Consider the following 22,667-nt stretch of genomic DNA (forward strand, 5'->3'; position numbering starts at 1 on the left):
ACGCGATCCCAATGCGTAGCCCGCGCTGGCCGGCGCTGTGCTCCCCCGGTCCTCCCGGCCCGGGCCTCGCAGCGGCCCGGGTGGGCAGGGCGGGGCGCGGGACTCGGCGTCGGCTCGGCCTCCCCGCGCCCAGCCCGGCGCGCCGGCCCCCGCCGCGCGGCCCCGCTAGCAGGGCAGGGCCGCGTCTGAGCAGCCGCCGGGGGCCGGGAACTCGACAGACGAGTTGGCGTCCGTCTCGGGGGGAGGAGGCGGCCGCTGTCAGGCTCTGCGTCCCCTCCCTCTCCCTCCCGCCGAGCGCGGCGCCCGGCCCCGCCCCCGGCCCCCGCCTCGGGACCCGCGGCCCGGGGCCGCTGCCCGCACCAACGGCCGGGCCCGCCGCGGCCTCCCCAGCGCCTCGGTACCGTAAGATCGACGCCGCTGCTAGGGAAAGTGGACGAGACCCTGCCGGAAAGGAAAGGAAGAAAGGGAGGAGCAAGAGGGCGAGGGAGGAGTTGCACCCGCCGCCGCCGTCGCCCGAGAGAGCCCCGCGGCGGCCGCCGCGTCCCCCGCCGCGCCCCGTCCTCCCGCACCGCCTATGGCAGAGCCCGTAGGCGGTCCCCAGCAACCGCCGAACAGCACAGACCAACAGGCGGCGGCTGTACCAAACGGACGGCTGAGTGAACCAATAGAAGTGTGAGGGTGGGCATAAATATGATTGGCGGTTAGGCTTCTCCAATGAAAACTGGGGGCGTGGGTGGGCGGAGCCGGAAGTAGAGCCCAGCGGAGTGGCCCCTGTCCGGCTGGGGCGGAGGGAAGGGGGAGGGAACTAGAGGAGGAGGAGGTTAGCCGAGGCAGCTTCAGCGGCGGCGGCGCAGGGGCTGGTACGCGCTGGGCGGCGAGAGCCTCATGGCGGAGGAAGAGAGCGACCAAGAGGCCGAGCGCCTCGGAGAAGAGCTCGTGGCCATTGTGGAGTCCCCGCCAGGTCCTGAAGGGCTTAGAGCTCCGGGTGACGGCAGAGGCGGCGCTTGCGGCGGCAGCTGCGGCGGCGGCGGCGACGGCGTCGGGATCAGCAGTCGGGATTACTGCCGACGCTTCTGTCAGGTGAGGCGCCCGTCGGCCGCCCGGACTTGTCACCGGGTCCTGGGCCTCTGCTTCTCCTGGCCTTCTCGTCCACCGATCTGGGCTGTTTGAGGGGATCGCTCCCCCAGCCCAACAGGGAGGGCGAGGGGACTTTCCGTCCCCCGCTGGCACCTCTCTGGCTCGGGTGGGGGACGGGGAGCAGGACGCGGGTGACCTGCGGGCTTGCGGTTGCTGAGAAAGTGAGAGTTCGCGGGTGGTGGAGGGGCTGGGGCGGCGGAGGGTCAGCTGCCCGGAAAGCTCTGTTCTGACATGCCTCCCCTGCTCCGAACAGACCCCTTCCTGCCCGAGGGTCCCGCCTTTCTTATGTTTTCTACTCTGTTCCTTCTCTCTTCGTCGGAACCTCTGTTCACGTTTTTGCCTTCCCTTTCCGCCCCTTGCCCCGATATTCTCTTTTTCGGGGATGGAAGGTTTGCCACCTCTGTCGCCTCCTCTTCTGTCACCGCCACCCCTCCCCCTCTGCTAGGGTCTCCTGTCATCCCCTCACGAGATCCCGCTGGGCCAGTTCTCCACTTGGCTTTGGCGCTGACCCACGGTGATTTAGTTACTTTTTTCGGTGGGTGGGGCGCTAAAGGCGTATGATCGTCATCTTTCCTTTTCTTACCTCTTAATACATACTCTTTCCTAATTAACTGATCGCAGAGAAAGTCGTTTTTCTTAAACTATTCCTTCTGTTATGTTACATCACCATTCTTCCTGCCCTTTAAATTACAATGTTTAGCCTGTAAAATTCAGGGTCCAAACTGTGACACTGAATTATTTCCTTTACTCAGTCAAGTGACATTAGGATTGGATGTGGTTTAGTCTCTGACTGTAATCAAATATTATAGAGCTAACCTACTTGTTTAGGAGTAAAGTTTGTGTAATCTGTATTCTCATCTACGTGCATTTATAATTTAAATGTTTTGTTCTTATTCACCACAGTCTTGTTTTTGCAAACTGCTTTGGAAAAAATTTACTTTTTCATCCTATCCTCCCCCCCCCCTTTTTTTTTTGCGGTGTTGGGGATGGAACCCAGAGGCATTCTACCTCCCAACTACATTCCCAGCCCTATTTTTTATTCTTTATTTTTAAACCGGGTCTCACTAAGTTGCAGAGGGCCTCACCAAGTAGCTGAGGCTGTCCTTGAACGAACTGCAATCCTTCGGTTTCAGCCTCCCAAATGCTGGGATTACAAGCATGCGCCACCATGCCCGGCCTCATCCTGCCCATTTTAAAATTTATTGTGTAGGGTTCAAACCCACCTTCACCACTTAAGTGCTTACCTTGTACCAGTTTCTAAACCTCTCTGACATAAGTTTTTCTCTTATATCAATTTAGGGGATAGTAAATATGAGTTAAGTGAACAAATATGTAAGAGATTTAGATCAGTTGTTAATTTCATTCTGTTAACAATTATAAAATAAGGCTAACAAGAAGTGAACATCGTATTTACTGACATTTGATTTAATGTTTCACCAAGCATTGAAAGAAAAAGAATAGAGTTGACATTTTCAGGTAAATTTTTAATATTTAAATGTAAATTGTCCTTTGCTCTTTTCTCCTCCAGTGTCATAAATACGTTGGTTTTAAGGTTGAAGTTGTATTGGTACCAAGGGTGTGTCAATTTCTTTTGACATTGCTCTTTAATAATTTTCTTGAAAATTTATTTTGATAATTGAAATTCTCTGGATTAAGAAGTGCAGTGTCAGCTGGGCATGGTGTCACACACCTGTAATCCCAATATTTGGGAGGCTGAGACAGGAGGATTCCAAGTTTGAGTCCAGCCTCAGCAACTTAGTAAGGCCATCAGCAATTTACCAAGACCCTATTTCAAAATAAAGTAGGGTTGGGGATATAGCTTGGAGGTAGCAGAGGTAAATGCTAGTACTGGATTCAGTCTCCAGTACTGTCAATCAGTGAATCAAAAAATAAGTTCAGTATCTTGTTTACAGTGTGCTTGTTTTTTAATTACATTTTACATCTAGAAACTATGCTATTGGTAGACTCTGTTATCTACAGGAATTTTAAACTTCTGAAAATTAAGATACAATTGATGTTTTTAATATATTCAGGGGTAAAAAAAAATCTATGTTTTTATGCTTTTTAAATCATTAAAGAAAAACTTGGCCTTTTTACTTTTTTTTTTCTTTTTGGTGCTGGGGATTGAACCTAGGGCTTTTTGCTTTAATCACTGGACCACACCCCCCCAACCCAGTTTTAGTTATTAGTTTTGTTAATTTACTTGATCAAAAAAACTGATTGGTGGAGAATTTGAAATTTTGAGTACTAGCACATTCTTTGAGAACTTTTTGGCTACTATTGTTTCTCAAAATCAGTGTGTGTGTGTGTGTGTGTGTGTGTGTGTGTGTGTGTGTGTGTAACCCAGCGGCTTTTACCTATGGGCTATACCCTCAGCCTTATTTTATAATTTATTTGGAAACAGGGTCTCACTAAGTTGCTGAGAGCCTCACCAAGTAGCTGAGGCTGGCTGCAAACCTGCACACCTGAGTGATCTTCCAGTTTCAGCCTCCCAGCTGCTGGGATTACAAGCATGCCCCACCACGCCCAGCTCTTAAAATTGATTTTGAAAGCTGGGTATGGTGGCGCACCCTCGTATTCCCAGCATTTGGGAGGCGGAGACCAGAGGATCATACAAGTTCAAAGCCAGCCTCAGCTACTTAGTGAGGCCCTTTGCAATACAGTGAGACCCTGTTTCAAAATAAAGAATAAAAAAGCCGGGCGTGGTGGCACACACTTGTAATCCCCGCGCTTGGGAGGCTGAGACAGAAGGATTCCACGGGTTCGAAGCCAGCCTCAGCTACTCAGTGAGGCTTCCAGCAACTTAGTGAGACCCTGTTTCCAAAAAAATATAAAAAAAAGGTCTGGGAGTATAGGCCCGGAGGTAGAAAGCCTCTGGGTTCCACCCCCAGAACCACCAAAATAAAGAATAAAAAAATAGGGCTGGGGTTGCTCAGAGGTAGAATGCCCCTGGGTTCCATCCCTAGTACAGAAAAAAAAATAAATAATAAATAAATAAAGTTAAGAACAAATGAACAAGCTTAGGCCGTGAAAAGGTATCTGATCATTGACACTATACATATTTTTGATAATGTTGGGGGTTGAACCCAGGGGCATTTTACCTCTGACCTATACCCTCAGCCCTCTTTTTATTTTTTTTGTTTGAAACAGGGTCTTGCTAGGTTGCTGAGAGTCCCACTTATTTGCTGACGCTGATTTTGAACATGTGATCCTCTTGTCTCAGTCTCCCAAGTTACTGGGGATTACAGGAATGCATCACCATGTCTGGTTTATACTAAAATATTTTGAGAACAAATAAAGTTGATGGTTATATAAATTAGGGCACTTTCTGAATGTCCATAGAAGGAAAAATAAATAGGCAGAATTTAATGACTTTTTATATTGTTAAATTATGAATGTCATACTGACATACATTTATGTTAACAACCTTTACCTGAAACCTCTTTACTTATTTTATAATACTCTAGATTACAGATAAAAGTATTCTTTGGGTTTCTCTTCTGGTTGTAATTTGTAGGTGAGCTTTGTAAAGTTCTTTTTTATATTCAAACTTTTAGATGGAATAAAAGAATCATTTGTCTTAAGCTGGATTTTATCTATTGATTAATAAAATTCCACTTTAGGAATTTTTTATTTTCTAATAAGGAAAACACTGGATTAAATTACCTATTTGCCAAAGATTCTTTTTAACAATTAGGTTTCCTAATATTTACTGAAGATAAATATTAAGTACCTTTTTCATTAGTAAATGACTTAAAATGGATAAAATATACTTAGTAGGGGACAGGTCATTCGCTGTATAAATTATGTAGCTTAATGGTGTTGAGAAGAAAAACTCCAATTCATGTTCCTTCTTTTAGAGGGAAAAATGAATCAAAATTTTTTTGGCAGTTCTGTGGGTGAAGGGAGAGAGGAAGGAACACTTATTTTGAAGACAGGTTCTTGTCTCTTTTATCATAACGAAAAATAAAACAGAAGACATGGTGTAATGTTGAGTCAATTGTCCTAATCATATACTCCCTTGGTCCTTGTTAGTAGACTCAATAAATGCTTAAATACAGTTGCCTCTTAACTGATACTTAATTTGCTTTGATGATGGAAAGTAAATGAGAGTAACTCTTTTTGAGAGCCTTGTAACTCTTGCCTTCAGATAGCAAGTAACATAGTTGAAATTGAGGCCTAAAGAGACTAACTTGTCTTAGGTTCCAGTGGGTGAGCAAACTGGGATTTGAACCCAGCCTTCAATATCTACTAAAAGGCAGACTGAATTATAAATAAATCGTCAAATAATTATAAAGTTAATATACTCCCCCCCCCCCCAGTTTGGTAAATGGGAAGAAACAAAAAGTTGCCAAAAGAGACACAAGGAATCTTAGATAAAAAGTTTTTAAAAGCTAGGCGTGGTGGCACATGCTTATAATCCTAGCCCCTGGGAGGCTGAGACAGGACCATCGCACAGGTTCGAAGCCAGCCTCAGCTACTTAGGCTCTCAGCAACTTAGTGAGACCCTGTTTCCAAATAAAGTATAAAATAGATCTGGGAGTATAGCCCTGAGTTAGAAAGCTTCTAGTTTCCACCCCCAGTACCACACATACACACACACACACACACACACACACACACACACACACAAGTTTTAAAAAATATTCTTTATACCACAGCAGTAAAAAGAATTTAAAGAAACAGATTGTTTTTGTATATCAACTTGCTAGTGCTGTAAACAGTTCCCTTATTCCAAAAAGTTATAATTAAGCTTTTTTCTTTTTTTTAACCAGATACATTGTTTTTGGTCATAAATTGTAAACTAAACAAGTTGGGGTATTTTTTTTCTTAGATGCCAAAATAAATAGTAATAAGTATTTCTAGAATCATTTTATTTTATTTTATTTTTGGTAGTACTGGGGGTGGAACCCAGAGGCTTTCTACCTCCGGGCTATACTCCCAGACCCATTTTTAAAATATTTTATTTGGAAACAGGGTCTCACTAAGTTGCTGAGAGCCTCACTGAGTAGCTGAGGCTGGCTTCGAACCTGCGCGATCCTCCTGTCTCAGCCTCCCAAGTGCGGGGATTACAAGTGTGGCCACCACACCTGGCTTTCTAGAATCATTTTAATATTCTAATAAAGTAGACTTTAAATTTATTTTTTATTATAGTTGACTTAATATCATCCCATTAGGATGTCAGAAGCATAAAATAATACAATGAACAGAAAGTGCTTTACTGTACTAGCACATAGATAGGCTTAAACAGATAGAAGCTATTAATATTTCTGCCACATGAAATCCTCTGAGGGCTTAATATGGTGTTAGAGATAATCTAATTTATAAGTAGTTCATAGTTTGTATCTCATAACGACCTGTAGAGAAATGTTATAACTCCTAAATTCTGTTCTGATAATGAACATTCTGCTTTTTATCTATGGCAAGGGTTCTTAGAGATATTGTTTCCTGTAGGGAACATTTGGCAGTCTTTAAATATTTTTGATTGTCATCATTGGCAACTAATGAGTTGGAGCCAGAGATGCTGTTGAATGTCCCACAGTGCACAGGGTAGCCCAACAAGTGATTATGTGGTTTAAAATGTCAGATAATACCTAGGTTAACAACCTGCTACACTGTTACTTTGAGACTCTTAGTGAGTACTTTATATGTGTAATGTTATATGTGGTGAAAGAGTATTTAATGATTTTTTAACAATTTTTAAGCAACTATTGTGGGCTAGCATTGCAGTTCACACTTAAAATGCAGTGAGAGTTGGCCTTATTGTTTGTTTGTCTTTCTTTATTCACTTATTTATTTATGTTTAGAGATTAATCCTAGAGCATTCTACCTCTGAGCTACACTCCAAAGTCTCTGCCTTTATTTTTATTTTTTTATTTTTTGCAGTACTGAGGATGGAAGCCAGGTGCATTCTACCTCCAAGCTACATCCTCAGCCCTGTTTTTATTCTTTATTTTGAAACAAGGTCTCACTGATTTGCAGAGGGCTTCACTAGGTAGCTGAGGCTGGCCATGCACCACTATCCTCCTGTCTCAGCCTCCCAAATGCTGTGCTGGGATTACAAGCATGCGCCCCCCCCCCCACTTCCCTCTTTATTTTTAAATTTTGAAACAGGTCTCACTAAGTTGCTGATGGCCTTGAGGCTGGCTCAACCTATGAGCCTCCTGTCTCAGCCTCTCAAGTACTCACAGGCATGTATCACCACACTGGCTGCTTCATTATATTTTTTATAAAGTACATGTACATGTCTCTTTAGAGATATTCAAATTTCGTTGTTTTAGGAAATGCTCTGTCTTGATTTTGGTGTAGAATTTACATAATGCTTCTAGTTGTATGAATTTTTCAAGGTATAATAAATTGTTTCTTGGTTTTAGTATTGAATTAAATAATATTTCTAGTTCTATGAGTACTTTATCAAGCTCAAACTAATTTTGGTTTTGGTATAGAATTTTGGTTTTGGTATAGAATTGACATGATCCTTTTTCCATGAGTAGTTTCTCAAGGTATATAATACATTTCTTACCATTTTTTGCTATTAATTGGAATTATTTTTACCTTTACTTTTATTATACATAGTTTAAAAAGCATACAAGACCTAAATATCAAGAATTGCATCTTTCTGTGAATAGAGATCTGGCTTAAGCTGCTTAAACAAATAATTTTTTTCTCATTAAAAAATCTTGAATAGATCAGGGATGATATGGTGGCCTTATTATTATTGTACAGTTGTAATGCTCTGTTTTCTTTCTCTCCAGCAGCAATCATGTACAATTCTTAGTTTTTTGATATTTACCTCTATGTCTATACTTTTTTTTGTGTGTGTGTGTGGGTCTGGGGGTAGAACCCAGGGGCATTCCATCGACCTCTGAGCTACACCTCCTGCCCTATTTTTTATTCTTTATTTTGAAACCGGGTCTCACTGAGTTGCAGAGGGCCTCACTAAGTAGCTGAGGCTGTCTGCAAACCTCTATCCTCTGGTCTCAGCCTCCGGAGGAATGCTGGGATTACAAGTGTGTGCTACCACGCCCGCCCTGGCTTTTATACATTTTGTTTTTTAAATGTAGATGAAGTCAGTTGGCCTACTGGAGGGAGAATGTAAGAACTCTATCACCATCTCCATATTGAGCATATTCACTATCTACTTGGATTTTACCCCATTTTCTACATATTCCTTCCCTTTCAAATCTCCTCCACTTCATTTCTGAGTCTCTTTCTCATAGTTTAGATTCTCTAGAGAATTAAGAGGTAGTTTCTTTCACTTTGTTAGGGGAGGAGACCTGGGGGAGATTTTTACTTAATCTTTCTTTTTTTTTTTAAAAAAAAAAAAACACTTTTTCTATTTTTTTTCACCACCCTGCTTGACTTCCAATTTTAGAGGCATAAGGTGCCTAAAATTCCTGAGATTTTTTGGGGATTCTTTTTAATTCTTGTGGGTGATTTATTTATTTACTTATTTACTTATTTATTTATTTATTTTGTGGTACTGGGAATGGAACCCAGGGGCTTTCTACCTTCAGACTATACTCCAGACCTATTTTATATTTTATTTGGAAACAGGGTCTCACTATGCTGAGAGCCTCACTAAGTAGCTGAGGCTGGCTTTAAATCTGCATAATCCTCCTGACTTGGCCTCCCAAGTACTAAGATTACAAGCATGCGCCATCATGCCTAGCTGTGTGTCTTTTAAAACAAAAATTTTTACTTTTAGTGAAATTTGCAGGTGGGAGCAAAAGTGAAGGTGTGTTCTGTCTGGCACATTTAACTAGAAGTCTCAAATTAGATTTTAGCTCAGTAAAGAATAAAAGATGCAAGATTTGAAAAGGAATGAATTGAAATTAACTTGTAGTGACTTATTTTTTTGGGGGGGTGGTCTGGGGATGGAACCCAGGGGCATTCGACCTACTGAGTTATACCCCCTGCCCTAATTTTTATTCTTTATTTTGAAGCAGGGTCTCACTAAGTTGCAGAGGGCCTCACTAAGTAGCTGAGGCTGTCCGTGAACCTCGATCCTTTGGTTTTAGCCTCCCAAATGCTGGGATTACAAGCTTATGCCACCAGGCCTGGCTTTGTAGTGGCTTACTTACTTTTGCAAAAGAGTATCTTTCTTGATGTATTATGTAGTGAATATTTCAAAACTGAAAATTATTTATTTGTCCTTTGTTTTTCTTTGTCAAAATTATTTATTTCTAAATTGCATATTAAGACTTCTAGCAGGCCATGGTGGTGCACTCTTGTAATCCCAGCATTTAGGAGGTTGAGACGAGCATGGCTCACAAACAGCCTCAGCTACTTAGTGAGGCCCTTTGCAACTCAGGGGGATCCTGCCACTGGGTTTCATCCCCAGTAACACAAACACACACACACACACACACACACACACACACACACACACCATTTAGCTTTTTTAAAAAGTGCTTTATTTTAAATAATTTTCAAAATTTGAAGCCAGACATGGTGGTGTACTACTATAATCCCAATACTTCGGAGGACCCAGACAGGAATATTGGAGGTTCAGTGCCAGCCTTAGCAACTTAGACCTTGTTTCAAAATTAATTAATTAATTAATTATTTTTTTTGGCGAGTCTGGGGATGGAACTCAGGGGCATTTCACCTCCGAGCTACACCCCCTGCCCTATTTTTTATTCTTTATTTTGAAACCTGGTCTCACTGAGTTGCAGAGGGCCTCACTAAGTAGCTGAGGCTGACCGCGAACCGCGATCCTCCAGGTCTCAGCCTCCTGAATGCTGGGATTACTAGCGTGTGCCATCACGCTCATCTTGTTTCAAAATTAAAATAAAATAGGTCTGAGGATATAGCTTGGAGGTAGACTATCTCTGGGTTCAGCTTTCAGTACCAAAAAATAAAAGTAAGTTTAAAAATTGATACATTTGGGACTTTCCAGTTCATAAAAGGTGAATTTCTTGGAAAAACAGTAACTTAGAAAAAAATACAATGAACCTTGGATTTTGATAGCTATATTTGGGGAACTAAATGTTGTACTTAAGCACATGACCATTGTGCTACATTCCCAACATATTATTTTTCTTAACACCTGTTTATTTCTCTAGATTTTCTTGATTAAGCTACTACTGTTATAATTAAAAGATAAAATATAAATATAATATCTTTTCCATTCCTGCCTTAGAGATTATTTTCTACAATTAAATGGAAAATTATTTTGAATATGATAAGATTTTAATTCTTTGTTTTTCCAAATTATGTAAATGCCTTAAAAAAAAAGAGTTGGTTAGGTGAACCTAATAAAGGTCATTTTAAGTTGACCAGTGAGATCCTAAGCTTTAGTAACTTATTTGGTCAAAGTCTTTCTTTAGATGTATATTTACTATTGATTTCTAAATAACCACTCATTACATTGCTTAAAAAAATGATCTCAGCCGGGCGTGGTGGTGTACGCTTGTAATCCCTGTGCTTGGGAGATGGAGACAGGAGGGTCACGCAGGTTTGAATCCAGCCTCACAGGCTTGAGACCCTGTTTCCAAATAAAAATATAAAAATAGGTCTGGGAGTGTAGCCCAGAGGTAGAAGAGGGGCTTCCAGGAACCCCAGTACCACCAAAAGAAAAAAAAAATGATCTCGCCGGGCGTGGTGGCACATGATTGTAATCCCAGCATTCAGGAGGCTGAGACCTGAAGGACCGCGGTTCATGGACAGCCTCAGCTACTTAGTGAGGCCCTCTGCAACTCAGTGAGACCTGGTTTCAAAATAAAGAATAAAAAATTGGGCAGAGGGTGTAGCTTGGAGGTCGAATGCCTTTTGGGTTACATCCCCAGGCGCGCAAGCGCGCGCACACACACGATCTCATGTTGGGGGTATAACTCAGTGTTGTAGTGTTTGCCTAGCATGCAGGAGACCTTGGACTCAATCCTCAATTTTAATTTTGTAGATAAAATGATAGAAGAATTTTTTTTTGTGTGTGGTACTGGAGAAGAAACCCCAGGGGCATTGTACCTCCAAACTACACCCCTAGCCCTATTTTTTTATTCTTTCTTTTGAAACAGGGTCTCACTGAGTTGCAAAGGACCTCATAAAGTAGTACCTGACAGGCTGCCCACAAACTGCAGTCCTGTCTCAGCCTTCCAAATGCTGGGATTACAAATGTATGCCACCATGCTCAGCTGAAGAAAATTTTTTAAGTGGAGTTTATTGCTTTTAAGTTTTTTAAAATGATAACTATCACTTTGTTGTTCTGCCAAAAAGAAGTAAGGCACCAGTTGTACTGCTACTGTTGGCACTATTTTTTTTTTATTTTCCTGCCAAAATGTGCTAAACTATACCTTAACAATTACAAATAGAAAAGAGGACTTTAAAGAAATCTATGGTAAAATATGTATCTGGTGAAGTATTTGAAAGAATATGGTCAATAAATCTCATCAGTTCAATACCACTTTTTTTTTTTCTTTTGGTGGTTCTGGGGGTGAAACCCAGAGGCTTTCTACCTCCGGGCTATACTCCCAGACACACACACACACACACACACACACACACATATATATATTTTTAATTTGGAAACAGAGTCTCACTAAGTTGCTGGAAGCCTCACTGAGTAGCTGAGGCTGGCTTCGAACCCATGCAATCCTCCTGTCTCAGCCTCCCAAGCGTGGGGATTACAAGTGTGCACCACCATGCCCGGCTCAATACCATTTTAAATGTAAGTTAATATTCAGTAAGGATTTTAGAGGATGGTGAGCCATTGGTGGCAACTGAAATGTGAAAGGAGGTTGATTTATGTAATGTTATAAGATCCTAAGTCTAGTGCATTAATACTCTTATATTGTCAACTCTCCAAATAGGAAAATAACTGTAAATTTTTCCATCTAAGTATTAGAAAAATCATAGATGGGAATGTGAGAGCTTGTCACTTATATAAGACTGTGGGGATATAGTGATAAGCCAATAGACACAAGAAAAGGTATACAGTACTTTATACGTGGTAGCAAATAGGCTTGACTATTTCTGGATTTTGGGGCAAAATGAGTTCTGTTGAGATTCTTTGATTTAGTTTCAGCATGTTGAATTTGTATTTTCTGCCTAAAACAAGTATTTTTTTGTTTTGTTTTGTTTTTGTGGTACTGGGAATGGAACCCAGGGACCTTCTACCTCTGGACTATACCCTCAGACCTATTTTTATTTTTACTTTGAAACAGAATCTCACTAGTTTCTGAGGGCTTCAGTAGGTTGCTCAGGCAGGCTTCAAACATGCAATCCTCCTGTCTCAGCCTCCCAAGTACTGGGAATACAGGGTTGCATTACCTCACCTGGCTTCAAACAAGAGATTTTTTTTTTTTTTTTTTTTTAGTGGTACTGGGGGTGGAACCCAGAGGCTTTCTACCTCTGGGCTATACTCCCAGACCTTTTTTATATTTTATTTGGAAACAGGGTCTCACTAAGTTGCTGAAAGCCTCACTAAGTAGCTGAGGCTGGCTTCGAACCCGTGTGATCCTCCTGTCTCAGCCTCCCAAGCGTGGGGATTACAAGCGTGCACCACCACGCCCAGCTCAAACAAGAGATTTTAAAGATATCTAGACCTACAGAATCTATAGCTCAGAAGGGAGGTCTGCTTACTATTGCTGTGTGGAAGCCAGATGTTCAAATGTGCTTATGTAGGGAGAAAATAAAGAGTAGGAAAAGAAAAGGACCTAGAATTGGAGCTTGAGGAACTCAAAAATTAAATGGATGAGTAAAAATGGATGAGTCTTCAAATGAAGTTTGAGAAGGATTAAAGAGAATGGAGAAGCTGAGAAGAATGGAGAAACTCAGAAGGCAAGGTAAGAGAATGTCAGGATGGGATGAGTGGTAACCAATATCAAAAGCTATTGAGATCCAATCATTGAATTAACATGGAGTCTTTGGTGACTTTAACTAGAGTTGTGAGCTGGTTGTGGTGGCGCATGCTTATAATCCCAGCATTCGAGAGGCTGAGACTGGAGGATCATGGATATATATATATATATATATATATATATATATATATATATATATATATATATATATATATATGTTTGGAAATAGGGTCTCACTAAGTTGAGGAGAGTCTCACTAAGTTGCTGGGGCTGGCTTTGAACTTGTGGTCTTCCTGTCTTGGCCTCCCAAGTACTGGGGACTCTAGGTGCTTGCCACCATGCCTGGCTTAGAACTTTGTTTCTTTTTCTTTTCTCCCCCCCCCCCCCCCCCAGTGTGGTACTGGGAATGGAATGCTGGGGCATTCTACCTCTGGGCTATACCCCCAGCCTTGTTTTTTTGTTTTTTTTGGTGGTACTGGGGTTCCTGGAAACTCTTCTACCTCTGGGCTATACTCCCAGACCTCTTTTATATTTTTATTTGGAAACAGAGTCTCTTAAGCTAGCAAGGCTGGCTTCGAACCTGTGCCATCCTCCTGTGTCCAGCCCTATTTTTATGTTTTGTTTGGAACAGGGCCTTGCTAAGTTGAGAGCTTCACTAAGCTCCTGAGGCTGTCCTGGAACTTGTGATCCTCCTGTCTTAACCTCCCAAGTATTAGGATTACAAGCATGCACCACCATGCCTGGCAAAACTTTATTTCTTAAGAAATGTAACTTTGAACATAAAGTTACTATCATAGTATTAGTTACGAGCTGGGTATGGTGGTGCATGCTTGTAATCCCAGCATTTGGGAAGCTGAGACTGGAAGATTGCGGTTCACAGACAGCCTTAGCTACTTAGTGAGGCCCTCTGTAACTCAGTGAGATCCTGTTTTAAAATAAAGAATAAAAAATTGGGCAGGGGGTGTAGCTTGGAGGTCACATGGCTCTGGGTTCCATTCCCAGACCCGCAAAATATATATATATATATATATATATATATATATATATATATATATATATATATATTACAATTTAATGAGATTAATTAAAATATTTTTTGCAGTACTGGGGATGGAACCCAGCGGCATTCTTTCTTTGAGTAACACCTACAGTCCTATTTTATATTCTTTTTTTTGAAACAGGGTCTAACTGAGTTGCAAAGAGCCTCACTAAGTAACATTCTCAGCCTCCCAAATTCTGGGATTACAAGTGTGTGCCACCACACCCGGCTTATTATTTATCTTTTAAACAAGGTCTCACTAAGTTTTGGAGGGTCTCATTAAGTAGCTGAGGCTGGCTGCGAACCTGTGATCTGTGTGTCTCAGCCTCCCAAGTACTGGGGTTACCAGCATGCACTACTACTGCCGGCTTGAAATTACACAATTTGACTACAGGCCAGTCTATTCCCACTGTACTTACATCTGGAATTAGAGTGAGGAAATGCTTTAAAGAAACATCGAATAAGCTATTTCACTAAAAACAGGATTTATTGATGATAATCTATGAGTTATTTGCATGCTTTAAGGAAGTCTTTGAACCTTCTGAAATTACTTATAAAACGTTTTTTTTGCATTTTTTTGTGAGCTGGCTCAAGTTGGTTTTTGTCAAATTCTCTTAAGAACTTAAAAACTGCAGTATAAACTAACACCAGCCAACAATAATTCAAACACAACATAAAGTTTTCAACCTTTATTGTAATTTCTGGTGGCAAAAGCAGTACTGCCTACTTTTGCATGTAAACTTTATTAGAGTTGCTTATTCATTTCTGTATATTTTTTGGGACTGGTTTCATGATATAGCAGGGTTGAATAATTGAGATGCAGAATTATGGCCCATAAGCTGCTTCTAGCCTTTAAAAAAATATATATATATATACCAGTCACTGTCCTAGATTGTCATTTATTCTTTGCACAAACCTTTTAAGTAGTATTTTTATTGTCATTTTCTGAATGATGCAGCTGAAACTCACCAAAAGTAAGTACTGACTACCAAGACATAGAGCTAGGAGAGGTAAATATATCAAGTTGTTAATAATGGTTATACCTGGGCAGTGAAATGGTAAAGGATTTTTTTTTCTTAGATATGCAAATTTACTATAGTAAATATGCAGAACTTATCAAGACTGGAAGAATTATAAACTACAAGTATAACAGAATTGTGACAATATTAAAACTCATTCATCTTATTACTTTGATTTCCTACATGTCATCCTGTGTTTATAAACTTGAGAGAAATATTGCACTTTATCCTTCCCATTCTGACAGCATGAAACTCTGGGGTAGGGTCCGGCATTTTGTTTCTCATAAGCTTCCTAGATTTTGATGCAGATTCTTAAGCATACTAAAAATTGAGAACCACCGAACTAGAACACCAAATTCTTGGTAGATATTAAGATTGGAAAGAACAAATTGGTGCAGATCCTAACTTAGGGGTTTGAGTTTTGTGGAATGATACAGAATTTAAGGGCAAAGCAGTGCCATCATTAATTTTTGGATAGACTATTAGAGGTAAAAATGGAAGCTTACACAAAAAGAGAGTGTTCAGCAAAACAATAATTGAAATCTTGGCTGGTAGAGGCAGTGAAAATGAAGTGGCAGGAATGGTTTTAAGAACTATAATGGAAGTGAGTGATTTAGTTGGATTTTGTTGAATGTAGAGACAAGACACAAAAGAATTATATGAAATTGCGTTGTGTTTCTTATCTGAATATATGGGAATGGCGGTAGTACTAATAAAGAGTAGAAGGAAAAGTGAAAACATCTAAATGAACAGTACAGTTTTGGTTTTAGTGGATTTGAAGAATTAGTATATTCCTTTAAAAAAAGTTCATTGTCCCAGTGTATATCTGTATATCTTTAATAATCTTGGAGATACTCATCTTCATTTAAGAACATTTTCTGTGTGTGTGTGTGTGTGTGTGTGTGTGTGTGTGTGTGTGTGTTTGTTTGTTTTATTACTGGGGATTGAATCCAGGGCCATTCTACCTCTGAACTATACCCTCAGCACTATTTTATTTTTATTTTGAAACAAGGTCTCACTATGTTGATGAGATTCTTACTACTTAAATAAGCTGTCCTCAAATCTGTGATCCTCCTGTCTCAGACTCCCAAGTACAGATTACAAGCATGTGTTATCATGCCTGGCAGAACAGTGCATTTTAAGAAAACTTATGGTAAAGTTTATTAATTTTCTTTTAAATGTTTTTATTGGTGCATTGTATTCGTACATCATAATGGGGTAAAACACTTGTGTAGATATACATGCACACATTGCCCAGTTAGCCCCTACCCAATGCCCACCCCATGCCCTCCCCATCCCTCCTTCCCATGCTTGGCTTAGTGGTTGACATCGATATGTTTAAATACATCATGTGCTTTAGAGAGTTTCCTTCTTCTCCCCTCCTCCCATCCCCTCAGTTGCCTTATTTGCTCCTCTCTAGAATCTCCTTTTTCACCTGGAGTTCCTTCTATGACCCATTTCTCCTTAGCTTTCACATATTAGGGAAAGCATCCGATTTCTTATTTTTTGTGACTAACTAATCTCGCTTAGCATAATGTCCTCCAGTTCCATCTATTTCCCAAAAATGATGTAATTGTGTTTTTTTTATGGCTGAGTAAAATTTCATTGTGTACATATCCCACAGTTTTTTAATCCATTCATCTGTTGATGGATATCTTGGCTGGTTCCATAGTTTGGCAGTGGTGAATTGTGCAGCTATGAATATAGATATGCATGTATTAGTTTGGTAGTTTGGTTTTCTTTCTTTTGGGGAGAGAAGTGGTATTGCTGGGTCCAATGGTAAATTTTTTCTCATTCTTCTGAGGATCCTCCATACTGTTTTCAAAAGTGGTTGCGCTAATTTGTAATCGCACCAATAATGTTTTAGAGTTCCCACTTCACATCCTTGCCAGCATTTGTTGTTGTTTGTGTTTTGAATGAATGCCATTTTATTTGGAGGTAGGTGAAATCTCACAGTAGTTTTGATTTGCATCTCTCTGAGTGCCAATGATGTTGAGCAGTTTTTCATGCATTTATTGGCCATTTGAATTTCTTCTTTGTTCAAGTGTCTATTTAGTTCACTTGCCCATATTTTATTATTCATTCTTTTAGTGTTGAGTTTCTTGAGTTCTCTGTATATTCTAGATATTAGTCCTCTATCTGAGGCATAGGTGGCAAAAATCTTCTATCATTCTTTTGGCTCTTGATTGAGGTCCTTGACGGTTTCCTTTGCTGAACAGAAGCTCTTCATTTTCATGCAATCCCACATATTGATTCACCTTTTAGTTTGTTGTGCTTTGGGGTCTAGTTGAGAAAGTTTTTATTTGTGCCTATGTTTTGCAGTGTTGGGCCTATGCCCTCTTCAAGGAGTCTCCTGGTTTCTGGTCTAATTTCCAAGTCGTTGATCCATCTTGAACAACTCTTGTGCAGGGTGAGAAAGTGGGATTTATTTCCAATTTTCTGCATATGGTTAACCAGTTTTGCCAACACCATTTGTTGAACAGGCTATCTTTTATTCAGTGTATGTTTTTGGCCCATTTGTCAAAAATCAATTGGCTGTATGTGTGTGGATTTGTTTCTGAGTCTTCTATTTGGCTCTATTTGTCTATATATCTGTTTTGGTGCCAGTACCATGCTGTTTGTATTACAATGGCTTTGTAGTATAGTTTAAAGTCGGGTATTGATTCCTCCTGCAAGGTTTTTGTTACTGGGAACTACTTTGGCTATTCTGGTTTTTTTCTTGTTCCAAATGAATTTAAGGACTGATTTTTCTATGTCTGTGAGGAATAATCTTGGTAATTTAATGGGTATTGCGTTGAATCTGTAGATCACTTTTGGAAGGATGGACATTTTGATGATATTTATTCTGTCTATGAACATGGAAGATCTTTCCATCTTCTAAGATCTTTGATTTCTTTTTTCAATGTTTTATAATTTTCTTAGTAGAGGTCTTTTACCTTGGTTAAGTTTATTTCTATGTATTTTTTTTTTTCGAAATCTTGAGTGGTAGTGTTTACTGAATTTCTTTTTTAGTGGATTTATGGTTGGTGTACAGAAAAGCTTCTGATTTTTTAAGATTGATTTTGTATCCCGACACTTTGCTGAATTTGTTGATCAGTTCTATAAGTCTTTTGGTTGAGTTTGTTGGGTCTTCTTAGTATCATGTCATCTGCAAATAGTGAAAGTTTTAGTTCTTCTTTTCCTTTTTGTACTCCTTTGATTTCCTCTTCTTGCCTTATTGTTCTGGCTAGAGTCTCAAGGACTATATTGAAGAAAAATGGTGATAATGGATATCCTTGTTTTGTTCCTGTTTTTAGTGGAAATTCTCAAAGTTTTTCTCCATTTAATATGATGTTGGCTGGGGGCTTATTGTAGATTGCCTTTATGATATTGAGGTATGTTCCTTCTATTCTGAATCTCTGCAGTGCTTTTATCATAAATGGATGTTGGATTTTTATCAAAGGCTCTTTTGGCATCTATTGAAATGATCATGTGATTTTTGTCTTTGGTTCTGTTTATATGATGAATTACATGGATTGATTTTCATATGTTGAACCAGCCTTGCATCCCTGGGATGAACCCTACCTTGTCATGGTGTATGATTTTCTTAATGTTGTTTTGAATGCGTGTTGCTAGTATTTTGCTTAGCAGTTTTGCGTCCAAGTTCCTTAAAGATATAGGTCTGTAGTTTTCCTTCCTTGAACTGTCTTTATTAGGTTTCGGTATTAATGTGATGTTGGCTTCATAGAATGTATTTGGAAGAGTCCTGTTTCTTTTTTCTTTCTTTTTTTTTTTTTTTTTTTTTTTTTTTTTAGTGGTACTGGGGTTCCTGGAAGCCCTTCTGCCTCTGGGCTACACTCCCAGACCTATTTTTATTTTTATATCTTTATTTCGAAACAGGGTCTCTTAAGCCAGCACAGCTGGCTTCGAACCATCGCGATCCTCCTGTCTCTGCCTCCCAAGCGTGGGGATTACAAGCGTGCGCCACCACACCTGGTGGAAGAGTCCTGTTTCTATTTCATGAAATAGACTGAGAAGTATTGGAATTAGCTCTTCTATAAAGGTTTTATGAAATTCACTTGGGAAGCCATCTGGTCCTGGGCTTCTCTTTGATGGTAAGCTCTTTATTGCTGTTTTAATCTCCTTGATTGCTGCTGGTTGGTTTAAATTTCCTATGTCGTCTTGACTTAGTAGGAAGGTTGTATTTATTTAGAAAGTTGTCCATTTCCTCCATACTTTCCATTTTGTTGGAGTATAGTTTTTCAAAGCAATTTTTGATAGTCCTCTGGATTTCTGCACTGTCAGTTGTGATATCTCCTTTTTCTTCTCTTCCCTTCAAAATTTGGGTTGATTCTCTTTTTTTTTAAGTTAGATTGGCTAGTGGTTTATCTATCTTGTTAATTTTTCTGAAGAACCAGCTTTTGGTTTTGTTCTATTTCTGTATTTTTTTTTTTTTTATTCTCTACTTCATTTATTTCCACTCTGATTTTAACAATTTCCTGTCTTCTACTGGCTTTGGGGTTAGATTTTTCCTGTTTTTCAAGGGCTTTGAGGTTTGTCATTAAGTTGTTTATTTTATCATTTTCTGTTTTTCATATGTGAGCACTCAGTGCTATAAGTTTTCTTAATACTGCCATCACTGTGTCCCAGAGGTTTTGATATGTTGTATCTCTATTTTCATTTGTTTCTAGAAATTTCTTGATTTTACCCCTTACTTCTTCTATGACACATTCTTCATTTAGAAGTGTGGTGTTCAGTCTTCACATGTTTATGTGGTTTCTCTGAGTCTTCTTATAGTTGATTGCTAATTTCATTCCCTTGTGGTCTGAAAAGACACAGTAAGTATGCCACATTTTTTTAATTTGCTAGTGCTCACTTTGTGGCCCAGGATGTGATCTATTTTGGAGAAGGTTCTGTGAGCAGCTGAGAAAAACGTGAACTCTGTTGTATTTGGGTGAAATATTCTATATGCATCTAACAGGTCCATTTGATTAATTGTGTTCTTTAGGTCTGAGGCATCTTTACTGACCTTTTGTCTAGAAGATCGATCTAATGGTGTGAGAGGTGTGTTGAAGTCTCCCAGTATTATTGTATTTGGGATTTATATGTGACAATATCATAAAGAGTTTGTTTTATGAAAGTAGCTGCACCTCAGTTTGTGGGGTAAATGTTGATTATCATTATTTCCTCATGCTGGATTGTTCCTTTTACCAGTAAAAAAATGACCTTTGTCTCTTCTAATAAGCGTAGGCTTGAAGTCTAACTTATCTGATATCATAGTTAAAATTCCTGCTTTTCTTCTAGTTACATTTGCATGGATTACCTTGCTCCAGCCCTTTACCTTAAGTTTGTTGATATCTTTACTCGTAAGGTGTGTTTCTTGCAAGCAGCATATAGATGGGTTCTGGTTTTTAATCCATTTTGCCACTTTGTCTTTTTATTGGGAACTGAAGCCATTTACATTCAGTGCAATTATTGAGAGATAATTTTTAATTCCTAATATGTTGAGATTTTACTTCTGTTTGAGATACTATTTGTTCATCTCTTCTCAGTTGCGTGCTTGATGGAAATTTTTGTTTCTGGTTTGTATTACTTGTTTCTTCTTTGTAGTTAAGCTCTTTTTTTTTTTTTTTTGTGCTACTGTGTGTAGAATCCAGAGGCTTTCTACCTCCAGACTATACTCCCAGACCTATTTTTTTTAAATATTTTATTTGGAAACAGTGTTTCACTATGTTGTTGAGAGCCTCACTAAGTAGCTGAGTCTGGCTTCAAACCTGTGCTATCCTCCTGTCTCACACTTCCAAGCATCGGGGTTACAAGCATGCGCTACCATGCCTGGCTTTGTCGTAAATCTCTAAGTATTTTCTCTAGTGCTGGTTTTGAAGACATAAATTCCTTCAGATTCTGTTTGTCATGGAAGATTTTTTATTTTCCCATCTAATTTGAGAGATAAGTTGGCTGGGTATGAAATTTTTAGCTGCAAGTTGTTTTCTTATAGAGTTTGGAATATGCTACTCCAGGCCCGTATTGCTTTCTGACTTGGTTTGGGAAGTTTGGAGTGATTCTAATTGGTTTCCCTCTGAATGTCACTTTGTCTTTTGTTTTTGTTGCCTGTAAGTTTCTCTCCTTGGCTTCTACATTGGTCAATTTGATTCTTATGTGGTGTTGGGAAACTTTTCTGTGATCTTGTCTAACGGGGTTTTCTATAAGTTTCTTGTACATGTGTGTCGGTCTCTTGCTCTATGTTTGGAAAATTTTCTGCTATTACTTCTTTGAAAAGATTGTTGAGCTCCTTGTTTTCACCTTCTTTTCCCTCCTCTATGCCAGTTATTCTTAGGTTAGCTCTTTTAAGATGTGCCTATATTTCTTTAATGTCTAATTCCTGCTGTCAAATTGTTTTTTTCTATATTATAAACTATGTGTTCATTTTTGGAGTGATCATCTTCTAGGAGTGAGATTCTCCTCTCTATGTGGTCTAAGTGATTGTTCATAGTTTGAATAGATGCCTTTACTTCAATGATTGGATCCTTTATTTCTTTCAGACTCTTCGGAATTCCTGTATTATTTCTATAGTTACATTTCTGATTTGACCTTCTGCAGACCTCTGCAGACCTCTGCAATTCTGTAATTATCAGGTTCTGTAATTGTGGAGTTGAGGGAGCTCATTGCTCCCTTTTGTTCCTCCTTTTCATGATTTCAGAAGTTTGCCTCTGTTGCTTTTGATAGATTTCTCTCAGTCTCTAAGTGTCAGTTGGTATATCCAGTGGCAGCTTGTATTGTATTCAATAGTGAAGGTTGAGGAAGGAGGGGAGTGCAGGAGTAAATGGAAGAATAGGGTAAAATCTCAGATAGGGTCGACTAGAGTGGGAGTATATGTTTGGTAAAGTAGTATATACTAGGGATTAGAAATAGTAAGAATGAAGTAGTATTCTAGTAACCAATGTAGAGTTTCTGGTATAATGATATGAAGTAGATTTGATACAAGAGAAGGGAGAGATAAAAAGTAGAAAAAAAGATAGGAAAGGGATAATGAGGAGAGAGTTGGTGTGTACAAAGGAAGAAGCTTGGGAGAGGGTTTGGGCAGAGGTTAAAAACAAAACAAACAAAAGAAACAAACAAAAGAGCCAACAAGGGATACACACTCACACACACAAAAAAGAACAAAAAGTCAAAACAACCTCAAACAATGAATTAATGCAACTCTACAAATAAATGACTATTCAGTAGGTAGGTCTACTGGAGTCTCTGTGCAGATACCGAGTACCACCTGCACCCTTCCTGCTATGAGTCTGGCTCTCTGAGATTTTTAGTCGATACCACTGGGGCTGGGTTAAGTATTAAGCGCAGGTCACCCTCCATGCTTTCCACCGGTTTGGAGGCTCAGTCTCTCCCTGCCACCATTGGTGATGTATGCCTCTGAAACTAAACTCAATGTAGGAGTCACTGTTCTCTACAGTTAGGGCTGGCCTGGTCTGACTTCTCCCTGTTTGCCACAATTGGGAGGTCTGTGGTGATCCTGAAGCTTCTAGTGTTAAGCCAGACTTTCTCCCCATGTTTTTCGCTGATCAAAGTCTGAGTCTGTCTGAGCTTCTGTTATATACAAAAGCAGCCTCCTCTCCCTCTTTCTCCAGGCTGTATCGGAAAGTCTCAGACTCAGGGTGTTTATCGGGTTTGCGTAAGTCCCTAGGAGGG

General features: G+C 39.8%; 1 protein-coding gene across 1 annotated transcript in view; it reads left to right on the plus strand.

The window, feature by feature from the left end:
* Positions 1–885: 885 nt before the first annotated feature.
* Positions 886–22,667, plus strand: part of ZNF654 (zinc finger protein 654) — a gene marked incomplete at both ends in the record, with an annotated part of 84,669 nt that continues 62,887 nt past the window's right edge. Inside the window, one exon of the mRNA XM_080696487.1 lies at positions 886–1,080. Within this exon, the coding sequence (XP_080552613.1) occupies positions 886–1,080 (195 nt within the window). The remainder of the gene's footprint in view (positions 1,081–22,667) is intronic.

Source organism: Muscardinus avellanarius (genome assembly GCF_963383645.1).
Source record: "Muscardinus avellanarius genome assembly, chromosome: 5".
In the NCBI taxonomy this organism is placed as follows: domain Eukaryota; kingdom Metazoa; phylum Chordata; class Mammalia; order Rodentia; family Gliridae; genus Muscardinus; species Muscardinus avellanarius.